We start from the raw sequence: 13,477 nt of genomic DNA, 5'->3' as shown, positions 1-13,477 counted from the left end.
CACCAGCTGATATTTTGTTACTGTCATCAGAGTCTGTATTTTCTTAATTAAACAGTGCCTGGATCAAATTAACCAATTTTCTCTTTCCACGTAGTTTGATTAGGGCTGGAAGTAGGAATCTGAGCTTCAGGTCTAAATCATAAAAGTGCCTGAAACTGTCTTTCAGACGCTGTCATTGGAGTGTGCACGGTGTGTCCTTGTGCAGCTGCTGCTGCTCCTAGTGCAGAAAATCACCTATGGTTATTTAAATGGTGCTGCCTGTGCATGTGGACAAAAGCACAATGCGCTCTTCCTCATTTTGAATGGGTGTTGCCACCACACCAACTATAGTTAAGCATCTTCCTTCCCCTGAGATATAGAGTTGAACATGAAATGAAGCAAGACATTTTGAAAATTAAACAGCGTTTTTATTATGATTATTCTCTAAAGGTTTGATCGATTAAGCAGTTAGGAAAAATACTTCTTGTCAGTTACATAATTCCAGATAAAAATATCAGGATTGTTACAACAAACATTTTTTTTTCGATTCTGGACATAAAGTAAAGGGCCTTTATTACAAGAACAGGTATGTTCTAAGCCATCTAGACTGGACAATTTTCAACTACATTTGTTGTTGTGGAATTTTAGAACTTCATGAAAGGAACTTGGAGCGGTTTCTCTGTTGCACGCTTCAGGGCCAGTGCATAAGTATATACCCTGGCATCCACTGCAATGTGCTCTTCTGCTACTAGCTCTGGGAGAGGGGAAAAAAATGAGATGCCGTTAAGACTTTCCATCTCCATAAATCTCCAAGTTAATCACTAAAATGAAGATGTGCTTAGGCAGATGATAGGACAAGGGAGATGGCTTTAAACTAAAAGAAGAGAGGTTTAGGTTAGCTACAAGGAGGAAATTCTTCACTCTGAGGGCGGTGAGGCCCTGGCCCAGGCTGCCCAGAGGAGCTGTGGCTGCCCCATCCCTGGCAGTGCCCAAGGCCAGGCTGGATGGGGCTTTGGGCAGCCTGGGCTGCTGGGAGGTGTCCCTGTCCATGGCAGGGGGTGGCACTGGGGGGGCTTTGAGGTCCTTTCTGACCCAAACCATTCTGGGATTCTAACTACAGCATTCTAGAATTAAATTCTTCAGGCTAATGCCTAAGACTCTCAGTAATTCTGTCATATGGCCACGTCTCCTGCAGTTTTTTTTTTAAGATACAGAACTGTGGGATGAGAAATGTCAGGGAGAGTTATGAGAAGAGATACTACGGGTTTCTTGAAGCTCATATTAGTGCTTTTAATGTGTCAGAAAGCTCTTACCATCAATTCTTTGCAGTAAGTCATTCTTCGGAAGTGAAATAACTTCCACGTATTCTAGAAGAGAAAATGTTAAACACCTCTAAATCAATGGACAGTAGAGGAAGTCTGTCTCAGTGTTCTATTTCCTAAGGCCTACAGGAGGAAACAAACTGGCTTAATGCTCATCACCACCTAGCAGTTGTGAACCTTTGAGTATCATAAAAAGGCTCATTATATAAGGGAAGGCAGTGACTGGGGTCATTAAAAACAGATTTGGCTAAACAAAGGTGGGAAAAAGGTGGTAGCTATGGAGGGTGAGAACCTCTCAAAAGGAGACTTGCCCCCTTCTGAGAAGGGAAAAATATCATATTGTTGAAGTGGATTCCTGTCTGACCTAACTGGTACAGAAAGGGATTTTAGATGCATTTGAAGAGCAAAACGGCACGCTACCTAAAGAATAAAGGTTTGCTAGTGGTTAATTTGTATTGGCTTACACCTGCCCAGCGTGTCTAAATTAGTTGCATTTGGGGGGTACTTGAATTAATTATAGCTGTTGTGGATTCACTAATTTGTATTTCTTGAGATACCAGTGCAATGCTTGAATGCAACTGATGTGATAACAGCCCGCCGGAATTTTCACGTCTAGGCAGAGTCAGTCTCATGTATGTTTGATTAGGGTCAGCAGATTAACCAAGCCCAAACAAAAAACATAAACTGACACTTTCTAAGTAAAACACAGAAAGATCACACTTGACCTTAAATGTCACTGGGAGCACATTATGTAACATACCTCCATCGTCTGTAAGAAACAAAACAAAAAAGCAAGTTAAGGGTTTTGAAATCTATTAAAGTTCACAACTAAAAAAGCAGTTCTGATACCTGACTGTGAATGACACCATACTTACTTCCAGGCTGAGCCACAGCTAAGGAAAATTGAAGTTCACAAGTGCTTATGGCACTCACTGAAGTTTACCACCTGAATTTCTCATTTTGGGTATGCCAGTACCTGACACCTAACAGCTATGAGTTTAGCAAACAAACATGGTTCTGCTCTTCCAGACTACAGCACGAGATTTGAAGGATATATTTACAGAGTCTAAACCAGCAGGGAGGGAAGAGAAGAACACAGTGGTAGGTGTAGTTCCTATGAAGTTTTGTTATTGTGTAAGAATTCCTATATAAATGGTAGAAAACTCACCAAGTTTCTGCTTAGGTCTTGTATTCTCAGCCTCATCTCCATTAATGGTGACGCTCACAATGTGTGTTGTGCTGTTTGACAAACCTGGGTCCAAGCAGAGAGCTGCAGACAAGCAAACAGGTTCATTTTTCAAAAGCAGAGGTCAGGCACCTTGCCATTTCACAAAAACTTCCCCAGCATGCAGTTATATCCAATCAAGAGTCAAGTTTTAATTATACCAACATTTACTTGAAACCACACATAAGTTGCATCACTAAGTCACAGATTTTGTGTGAAGTCACTTATTTAATAGCAAAGTTTTCCTGTATAGATGTCAGCCTTACTTTAGTCCTGTATGTTTAACAGGAGTCCAGCAACTGACTCACCAAGGACCAAAGTCTCAATGGTACAGCCATGTACTCTGCTAATCTGTGTAGATTTTTCTGGATAGGTATTTCCCTTTGGTTTAAAGTATGTTGTATTTATCAGAAAGAATTAGCTTTGGGTGGGAAAGAAAAAGAAAAAAGCACTGACCTGGAGTACATTCAACGACTTCCCCCTTGTACCCCGTTTCTTCCTCCAACTCCCGCAATGCAGCACTTTCTGCAGTCTCGTTTTCCTCAATGAGGCCTGCAAGATAAATAATTATACAAGAACAACTTCAAAATTAGCATGTGTGTACCCACAACATCCATTCTGAGATCTAATGCGGCTTTACAAATGAGGTGAAACATCCTCATCACCCCATTTTACAGAGGAAGAAACTAAGGCATTAGGGAGGGTTCCAGTTCCTGGATTTATCTCTGCTGCTGCCCATATCTCCAGCTGATTCTCTCCAGCCTCACGCCACCTTCCCAAAAGATGGCGTTAATATTCTCAGGAGGGAAAGAAGCCAAATGTTGTGGCTGTTAAAGAGTGGAGGGAAATGCAATATTGTCCTACCAGACTCCTTTTTCGAAATGTCTCTCATCTGCTAAAATAAACGATGCTCATTTTGTATTCTTCGTTACCAAATATTCTTATTTTAGTAGCACACTGAGCTACAGAGACCACCGTGGATTTCTCAGAGCAATTTCATTACAACTGAAACCCCAAGGACATCTAGACATGCTTGACTATCAGCTTTATGTGACCTGTCTTAATGTTTCAACCACTTACCTGCAGGAAATTCTAAGCAGTAGCCGTTAATTGGAGGCCTGAACTGTTTCACCAGGACAATGCAATCGTAGTGGAGGGTTCTCTGTAGTACAGCTATCACTGCTACACCTACAGGCAGCAACAGAAAACAGAAGCACAAAATATCTGAGCATAACAAAGTGAGTAGTTAGTGCTGGATCCAAAAAAGAACCTACGGACTGTAACACTGCATTAAAATGACAAACATTTGGATGCCTGCCCTGCAATCCTGAACTACCTAATATTATGCATGAGGAGAGGTAGAAGCCCCAAATGGGATCTCCAAAACACCCCAACAAATGTTAGAGACATGTTCCAAGCAAGACTGAGCGTCAGCCCACCCGTAGCTTGGTGGGTGCTCACACCTGCAGACAGTTTGGATGCCAAAGTATGGAACCTACGCTCCTTTCGTGGCTGAATTGTGTCCCTCTTTTGCCTGAAGAGTGTCTCTAGTCCCTAACAGCAGACCCAGTTCATCAGCCTGTGAGCTGCTCTGCATAACGGCATCCCTCACTGAAATTGTCCCATTGTTACAAAGGGAATATAATTATCTTGGGAAAACACTGCTACCAGTCAGTTCCTGATTCTTCAGCTCTCGAGCTGGGATCTCGCCAGAGCACACTTGCTCAGTGGTCTGGCGTATCCTGGGAGCCCTGCAGAGCTATTTGTGCATTCAGAACCATACTGTCTCGCAGTCTGCTGTGTGAGTTTATCAGAAATTTCACAAAAGCTACAAACAATCAAAGTCTTACATCATCTTACCATCGGCTGAAACTCCCTTTTTCCTGCCAGCACGCTTTACGGTTTCCCAAGTTCTGTTCAGCACAGAGAAAAGAACAAATTGATGCATTAAAAGGAACAATATCCATTTCTTTCAGGTTGTCTCCTACCATTGCTTTCATTTAGAAGCAAAATATGCCATCATTCAGTGAGGCTCTGTAGGAAAGCAGCTGGCCTTAGGCATCCCCCTCTCTTGTTTTGGCTCCATAAGATGTCTGAGGTATAATTTTGTTTTGCCTACCTAAAGGAGAGAGCAAATAGGTACCTACTGATTGCTTGGGGTCACTAAAAACAAGGGAAAGGCATAAATGATTGTCACGGAACACACAAGTCATATAAAAGTCATCATGGAAAAAAGAAAAATAAAGCAATTTATGCATTAAACCTGCCAGATTTTGTTAGCTTTGAAAAAAGACTATCTGCATTCTATCTTTTATCTTGCTTTTGCATACCATTAATAATTTAAGTTATTGTGAACTCTCAGCTCAGTTTCTTGAGCAAAAGAAGCCTGTAGGCAAGGAAGACCAAAACTTCCCTCTTGATATAAGCAATGAAATGAACAAAATCCAAAAACCCATCAGCAATAATAATCCATTCACAAAAGCTCCAATCTTTGCTGTTTCTTAAAAGGATACTTTGCTGGTGAACAGGGAGAAAGCAAAATTTATGGAATCTAATACGTGAACGGGGGGAGGAGGAGGAATAAAGCTGTGTCACATCTAGATAAATGTGGCAAAACTAAAACATACAAAAGAATTGGACAGGTGTTACAATATACAAGAGGATGGTAACTTGTCAGTAGTATGAAGGTCCTGCACCTCCAACAGGGAAAAAGGAGCCCTTAGTGAGGAACCAGAAAAGTCAAAGGACGAACTCACTGATCATCACAGCTTATCTGCACTGCTACAACTTCCTTCTGCCTAGCATCTTTATGAGGAGGTGGAAATGCAAGGTAAAGCAAGGCCTAATGCACCCCAAAAGATTTAGGAGCCAAATTTGATCCCACATGCTAGCTAGAGAAGGATTTTTTTCTCTGAACAGTGCAAAACTATAAAGACATTGCACAATAGATTGTCTTTTGTTGAGTAATAGGTTTGTAGTGCTCCTATTCTCTCTAGCCTGTGGCTCGTCCATATAACTGGGAACATGATAGGAATCCGAAAAGATTCCAGGAAGGCAATTACCTGGTTTTTCCATTGGGATCAGTATAAGTTGTTTCCTCAAGCTTCAACCATTTTCTTTCTACTATTACCTAAAAAAAAAAAAAAAAAGATTCTTTGTTAAATAAATTATAAGATTAATCTCAAATATATTTGGGTTTGGGGGGAGAGACAATATAACTTCATCTGAAATACTTTTGAAACAAAATCTCATTATCAGAATATACACAGGAACACTTAATGACTTCCTGTAGCTGGTAGGGAAAAAAACATTTCTGCCATGTTCTTGGATTGGAATAGAAAATAAGCCTGGTAAATTCCTTTAACTTGACTTTCATAACCAAGCTGCAATGAATTCATTAGGATTTAATTTAGGGAAAAGTCCCATCCCCTTCATCTTCTGAGAAGAACTTTGCAAAGGTCAAGTTTCTGCTTAAAATGAGGATCTTGTCTGCATAGAATTTAGCTATACTGGAGCTTTGAGAGGCCATTTATCAGAAAGCATGCCCTAACAGCTATACATGAAATAGCTAAGGTAAGACTGAAAACCAAACTATTTTGAAACTTTTTTTGGCCTTTATTATGGCCTCGAGTCACTGTTGTCTTCTGTAACTGAGAGCCCTTTTCAGATGTATGCATACCTGACCTTTTAGGATTTCTGAGAGCTACTGATTGAGTGCTCAGCATTATTAGAGCTTGTCTGTTCTGAGTGAAATGATTTTTTTTTTGCCCTGTGATGTTTTCTTATCTTTTATGTAATTCCTTTAAAAGGGGAAAATGTGTGTTAAGCTTTCTGCTTATATTTTTTTTAGCATATCTTGTATTCTAAGCCTTACTAATTGTATAGGCAGACAAAAAGCTTGCCTCCAGAATTTTGTAACAAGTTGGCCGTAGGTCTGACCACAGAGATCGTGAATAATCGGCAAGATGAACAAATTGCTTTCTATTGTCCAATGAGACATACTGCTGAGTGCAATGTGGGCTGTACAAGAAAGGGGAAAAGAGGCTCTGAAAAAATTCCAAAACATGAAATTGTAGCAAAGAATGAAGTTCCAGAGGCTATTCATGGAACAAGCAAGTTACAATCCTCCAGTGCAGGACAAAGAGCAAATAGGACGTGAGTAGCCATGTGAATTGTGAACTTAAGCTGAGAGATTGACCAACTAAACCAACAAATATGTAGAAATGAACTGTAGTATGTGACACAGCTAAAACCAGAGTACAGAAGCACAAAATAGCTTCGGCTGGATGCAGAATGGAAACTGGAAGTGACACAGGTGTCCAGTAAAGTATAATGGAGCTGAGTAAACTCACATAGGCCTTAATCTGCGTTCTTCGGAACAATTATTTGGATATTGACATATCAATTACACTTCTGTGGTTGTAAATACGGCCATACATACATGGAGAGAGTTTTGGCATTTGTTTTGGAAAGCATATTTCCAGGTAGTAGGAACTGAAGAGGAGAGCTATGTACTCTCAAAAGGGCTTTCTAATGGATTCGTGGTCATGAAACCAGCAGGAAGTTTATGATATCTGCTACAAGAAATAATTCCACCTGGTATCATTCAGATATATTTTAAATAGCTTTGCATTCGGTCCTAGGTCACTGCAGAATGAGAATACAGGAAGACCTAAAAGAGATGAACATCACGTCCCACTGGTTGTCCAAGGAGAAGAACCTACATGCTTCAGTTGAAGAAACAAACACAGCCAAATGTTTGTGTTAATGGATTTTTTAAATGCTGCAGAGAACACAAAGGGCTAGGCTATCGGTTGTAGTTTGTTGCAGTGTTCAACAGAACTGGCAGATCACTACCACTGTTGCCAAGTTATTGTTTGCTGAGCAGAAATGGTAAAATGGATGAAAAACAGGAAAACATCAGGTGCCAGGAATCTAGAGGAAAAAGAAATCACTACTCTGTAAGAGATTTGACCTATACGAACTCCAAAAAGACAACAGAAGGACTAAATACAGATTTTAGGCATACAAAACGGTGCCAAACAAAGTGTCTTCTTTTTCATCCGGTATTCTTAAGTACAGCTTTTGGCCTCTACTGTAATTAAAAAGTACTCTAGGCCAAGGAGCATAAATATCTACAATGGAAGTGAGGTGAAAGCCTTGCTGCTAATTGCCTACAGGGTGAGAAAACTGAAAGCTGCCAGGTTTCCTTGAAAGTAACATAAAGTTTTATTGTCACCCACCTTGTCAGGTGCACAACTAAAATCTCTTGGAAGTTGGCTTAGAAACATAATTCTTGCCTTGCAGAACATCTTACTTAGGGCCCAATGGCACTTTTCAGGGCGTGTTCTACTAACCATACTCAGTTTTAGAACAAGCAATTTTTATGGCTTGATCTATTACTTTGCTGGGCAAATACCAGATGTTTTTGCTCACAGTAGCCTGACTGGGGGTTCCCAGAAGCAGGAAGAAGAAAGTAAGATCAGCAGCTACATTCATGGAAGAAGATTCTCCAGCATCAAGCCACACAAGTGCTGAAGGCCAAAACACTTTCAAGGTAAGGGTGACTGGCAGACACATGGTACACATTCTCCTCATTTATGCCCAGAAAATGACTGAAAAGGCTAAATTGCTCAGAAGATGCAAGAACTAGTTAAAAATTTCTGACACTGAAGAGCGCAATATTACAAAGGAGAAAACCTAAGAGGTATGACGAAGAAAAAGAACATAAAATTCAAGTATTACCTGGAAAAAAAAAACACCACCACCACCACCAACAAAAAAGCACACCATGTTCTAAGGTCTAATAAAACTCGTAGTTTCAATTAAGGTGAAAATGCTCCTAAAAAGCATCCAGAAGTGCCTCAGAATTCCATTCTGAAGACCTGATATTTTCTGATTCTGTAAAGATAAAATGCAACTACAGTGTTTTTGACAAATCTTACTGCCTCCTTACTAGCACCTTTAGAACAGCGATCACCTAAATTCAAATCCCTCCAGAAAACATCAGAGAAGGTCAAATCCTAAACGTTAAGGCAACTCTTAGAGGTTCATCTTCAAGGAACAGACAACGTTTTCACAATCTACCCATTTCTAAAGTCTCTGAGAGAAATCCATGTTATTTCTTAATATTAAAAACAGCCTGAACAGACAGTACAACAAACAGCTATAAAATTAGGAAAAGAAGCAGAAGCTTAAAAAAACTGAGCACTGGTTTCTCTCCCTCTCCTTGCTAATTTGTAAGATTGTTTCACAAAAAGAAGTACATATTCCTCATCCACATCACCTTCTTTAAACTCTTTGACCATCAGGAAGAAGTGCTCTGCCTGAACAGATTTTACAAACCTACAGCATCTGTAATATTTCTTATTCTGCACCCGCAAACATTCTGACCTGTCTCAGCTAGTTGTTATTTAGCAATAAAACGTGTCAAAACGAAACATGCTATACCTCTTCTTTAAGGACGAATTGCCTAGCAGTTTTCGGAACTTCTGCGGATGTCTCAGTTGCCATTTTCAGGAATGTCAGGCTTTTCCCCTCCTGTGCAAAGTCCAGACTACTATGAAACAAAGTCAATATTTGCTTTCAGAGTAAAGTTAAAAGGTTCATTGCTGCATTCAAAATTAACAAATCAAGCTTGCCAGAGAAAGTTAACAGCATGTGATGGCAAGTGCAATTCACATTTTCAGCTCTACCTGATGGTTTCGAAGGAAGTCTGGGTCAAATCCCAGACTTACGTAGTTGGTAACAGTCCTATCAACTGTGGAGTAGCTGTGCTGGCTGAAGGTACCCTCCTTACCCGTTCAAAGGTCAGGCACACACAGAAGCAAAGTTGATCCATTTAGCAGATTTGTTTTATCCTGCTCAGTGAAGTGTCAGGGCAGCATTGGCACGACAAGTCTAAGCACTCCACTGTCAAAGTGGAAAAAAAACTTACACCAGAAGGACTTTCAGGAGTAAAAGTTGCACATTATTGAGAAAGGATCAGAACCAGAACCTACATACATCACAGATATGTACATAAATGACTCAATTCTTCCCCAAAAACCTCCAAGGTCAAAATGTCACCCATGTGTTGCAAGTCGAGGCGGCATGTGGAGTTAGCATGATCCAAGCACGTCAGTTTCCCTTACTAGGAACGGCGTGGCCAACACCATGCAAAAGGCAGCGGGATGTGCCCAAAGCAAGGCTCTGCCTCAGCCCTGTCTCACTGCTGAGGTGTGCAGGCACTTCCAGCACAGAAACTGTTATTCCAGGGAAGCTCATCTTTGATATTATGTTGCCGTACTGAAGTCCTGAAAATTATTTTGAAGTAAAAAGATAGTGCCAAGAGGCAACTCAGTTTAGATGCCAGGAGAAACAAAGTATCTCGGAGATCTCTGTTATTCTCAAGAGTTCATTTAAGGTTGTAATCTTTCCATGAAATCAACAGGAACCTTTCCCTTGACTCCAACTATAGTTTAATAAGGATTCTCTAGCAACAAACACTATCTTCTGTGAGTGCTCACCTCTGTCACACCCAATTTTAGCACTTTCATTCTTACTTTATCCTTCTGTGATAAAATCTACAGCACGTTTGTGAAACATACAGGAGCATGGAGCTCTATCAGCTTTCTAACATATAAGATTTGTATTTAATTTCACGAGGTAGTTCAGAGAACTAGACATTACAAGCTATGTCTGGTTATCAGAAGGATTACAACTAATGTACATAAATCCATTTCCTCAGGAAGTACAAAGGACAGGCTCCTTCTTAAATCTTAAGACAGTCTTGTTGGATGAAGTACACTGTAGTGGTTGTCAAAGTTTCAATTTGTCTTTGTCTTCAATTTGTCAACTTGCAAAGGAACTCTCACTTACTAAATCCAGTTCTGTCATTTCAAAAATACATTATATACATATATATATATATTTTAATCCTAAAATTACATTATATTATCCTTTCTAAAGGCAATGATGCTTCATCTTAAAATTATGTAGTTTTATTGCCTACATTACCACTACTATGAAAAACTGTTCTAGGACCTTACTTGCTTATGTTACGTTTATCCCAAATTAGTTCAGTTAGTGTTACCCATTTGTTCTGAAGCCAACTCAAATCCTCCTCACTTAGGATTTAAGAGATGTGACAGGCAAACAGTCACAGTATCTTGCTGTGAGTCTAACATACAATATTAAGCTTTCCACCAAACTCATGCAAAAGAATCACAGCCCAGCATACTGGTTTGAAGAGGCTCCTGGTCATCCATGAGAAACAGTCAAGCTAGGCTCTGTGTGATGCCCTAAATATCCAGCTTCAAAAATATAGAAAACTTACATACTTATCTACAAGAAATGCACCTCCAATGTTTGGAAAGAATTATAAGCTTTCTGATTGACAATATATACATATCAAAGACAGGAGATAGCAAACGGTGTTGATCTTAAACTTTTTTTAGGACTGGATTCCTCTTTTAGTCCCATTCCATTGATCATCATAACCCTTCTACATTAACTGTATCTGTGTATCACTCTCAAACAGATTACCACAGTTGTTCTCAAAATGTCATATACAACTTTATTAATACTTTGTATAACAGTATTAATACTTACCCACATCAATTACAAATACACCCTAGGAGCTCATCTCATGCCAGAAGCTCTTTTCAACAGAACTTGCTCTCTCCTGCAGTGACAGATTCAAGGATGATTTGTGACTAAAATTACAAGGAATTATTGAAGATGGCTTCAGTTTGAAATAGCACAAAAATGTGCACTAAGTGAAAATGAGACTCATCCATCTCGGGTTCTGTACTGAAGATCTTCTCCACTAGTGGGTGCAATAACACTATATATAAGCGACATTTTAAAAAGTTCTACCAAAAAAATATTTTTTTTCCAAATTCAACTGACTGTGTAGAATCGAAAATTTCTGCAGTTACAAAGCTGAAATACCACTTGGCTAATTGAAGGCTTCAGGTCTAGTATCTCACATTAGTCAAAGCTGCTCAGACAAAGGCAACACAGCTCCTATGTCACTAACATTAGTGGCGACTGACAATTAAATCTACAGCTGCAAGGTAAAGCTCTGTGTTAAGTTTCAGAACAGAAACCTCACAGCCCTTGGACAGGAAGGTTTTCTCATACATCTACCACTGGATCATTTGAGTCAAAAAACATAAAGCTGCTGGCACAGTAGCCAGGAACCTGATTACGTGACTTCCACTTACATGAAGTCCGTGAATTTAAATACTTAATAATTATTAGTAGAACTTTAAGAATACATCAAAATGTCCACATTTACTAGCCTTCTTAGTGTGAATCAACACTATTTGAACTATAAATTATAGAAAAAAAAAAAAAAAAAGGTTGTCCCACTTCTACCTTCTCTGATGACTTTCATGGTTAGTATCCCTGGATACTGCTGGCAAATTGTACTACTCGTTCCATTTGCCTCATGTATGGCTCAAATTCCAACCTAAAAAAGTCATACAGTCTATAAAAGGTATAACTTTATGGCCATTGCTTATTCTTTTATTGAGTGGTTTCCTTAGAAGGGAATATCCAACCTTCTGACATCAGTTCCTACATTATCCTTCCCGAAAGTTAAGATCTAAAACCAAGTGGGGCCAGTGAATGAGCTTACAGAGCCAGGCGTTAAGTTAACCTCTTCAAGTCACAATAGATGGATTAGCTTTTCTAAACCTCTTTTCAGAGGGAATTATCTGATCCAAGCTACACATCCCAAATGACTCCAACCGGATTTAAAAGAAGCTCAGCAACAGTGTCCCAAGGCAAGATTAAGCTCAAACAAGAGACACGATCCCTTCCACATAATGTGCAAAAGGGGCACTGGCGGGTGTTTTATGCACAATTTATCCAGCAAAGTGCTAAGATACGTGCTCAAAGCACACATTGCTGAAGTTTGGGAAGACTTTTATTCACCGGCTTGTCACCAGGTTGCACTGAAGTTCGTCTGTATTTCAGCAACACGATTCGTGCACCAAAATCACTGATTAGAAGTTAAGAAGAGGGGAAAAGGGAAGGAAAACATTCCATTTTTGTCCTTATTTCAGCAGTATGGACGACCCACTCACTCAGAAGTGAATAGAATACGGAGAAGTAACTGGTTCCTGCCACGTAGAAGAGACGAAAAGAAAAAAGGGAAGAGAAGGACAGCTTTGTGCAAGCAGAAGAGGGTTAGCAGCACCCGTGTGTTGCTGCCAGCCTCCCCTGAGGGGCAGAGGAGGGTGAATTAAAATCATAAGGATCAGAGGAAATAGGGGAACATGGAACTGAGCACGGAGAGCACCGAGCGGGACCGAGGAAGGGCTCGAAGGCAGAGCAGAACCGGAGGGCTTAAAAAAACCACCCACATTTCCGTGGGTAATTCCGCGGTTCCCGGCGAAATACTTAAGGAAAGGGATGAAAGGGCGTCTGGACGCCGTCCCCAGCGGGTGACCCCGCAGAAAAAACCCACGTACGAGCTGTGCCCGGCGGCAGGAGGGGAGCCTGGGAACCGGGGCCACGGCCGGGTGGCGCTGACGAGATGGCGGCGGCTGAGGCGGGGCCGGGCCGGGTGCGCCGCCGATGCCGGCCCGGGCGGCTCCGGGAACGGAGGGGAGGTTCCGGGCGGAAAGGGAGCTTTTTGGGGAGAAAAGGGGCCGAAACGGGTCGGGCAGTGCCTTGCCGGGCTGAGGGGAGGATGAAGAAGGAGCAGGTAGCGCACTGCTGTTTCTCCGTGTGGTACCCGCTGTTCAGGACCGTCACCATCCGTAGGTGCGTGGGGTCGGGGGAGCCCCTGTGGGGCGGCGTGTGAGGGGGGTGTGGGGCGGTGTGTAGGGCGATGTGTGGGGCGATGTGAGGGGTGGCGTGGGTTTGGAGGTTTGGGGAGCCTCTGTGAGGCTGGCTGTGGTCCTGTGGGTTAGGTTGAGAGCTTGGTTAGACCAGGGAAAGGGTGTTTGGGGCCGGG

The 13,477-nt window shown here is 41.2% G+C and overlaps 2 protein-coding genes across 10 annotated transcripts in view; one reads left to right on the top strand and one right to left on the bottom strand.

Moving 5' to 3' along the window:
- Positions 1–393: 393 nt before the first annotated feature.
- NUDT5 (nudix hydrolase 5) lies at positions 394–13,061 on the bottom strand. Of its 9 annotated transcripts, XM_082751614.1 has the most exons (10): positions 12,882–13,018; positions 11,119–11,191; positions 8,977–9,066; positions 5,589–5,656; positions 4,387–4,439; positions 3,607–3,714; positions 2,983–3,078; positions 2,470–2,571; positions 1,293–1,346; positions 394–733 (listed from the first exon to the last, which is right to left on the bottom strand). In XM_082751614.1, exons 2-10 carry the CDS (start codon positions 11,122–11,124, stop codon positions 624–626), a joined length of 687 nt encoding a protein of 228 aa, XP_082607740.1. In that variant the 5' UTR covers positions 11,125–11,191; positions 12,882–13,018; the 3' UTR covers positions 394–623. The 9 variants fall into 9 exon arrangements, with proteins under 9 accessions (XP_082607740.1, XP_082607733.1, XP_082607732.1 ...); XM_082751607.1 differs by lacking the exons at positions 394–733; positions 1,293–1,346 and adding an exon at positions 1,743–2,070 and having other exon boundaries at positions 12,990–13,046; XM_082751606.1 differs by lacking the exons at positions 394–733; positions 1,293–1,346 and adding an exon at positions 1,743–2,070.
- Positions 13,012–13,477, top strand: part of CDC123 (cell division cycle 123) — a 35,783-nt gene continuing 35,317 nt past the window's right edge. The window contains exon 1 of the mRNA XM_082751605.1: positions 13,012–13,284. Coding sequence (XP_082607731.1) covers positions 13,055–13,284 — 230 coding nt within the window. The 5' untranslated portion in view covers positions 13,012–13,054. The remainder of the gene's footprint in view (positions 13,285–13,477) is intronic.

This window comes from Aythya marila (genome assembly GCF_965140915.1).
Source record: "Aythya marila genome assembly, chromosome: 1".
Classification (NCBI taxonomy): domain Eukaryota; kingdom Metazoa; phylum Chordata; class Aves; order Anseriformes; family Anatidae; genus Aythya; species Aythya marila.
Note: the sequence above shows the minus strand (reverse complement) of the source record. Positions and strands in the feature narration are given on the sequence as shown.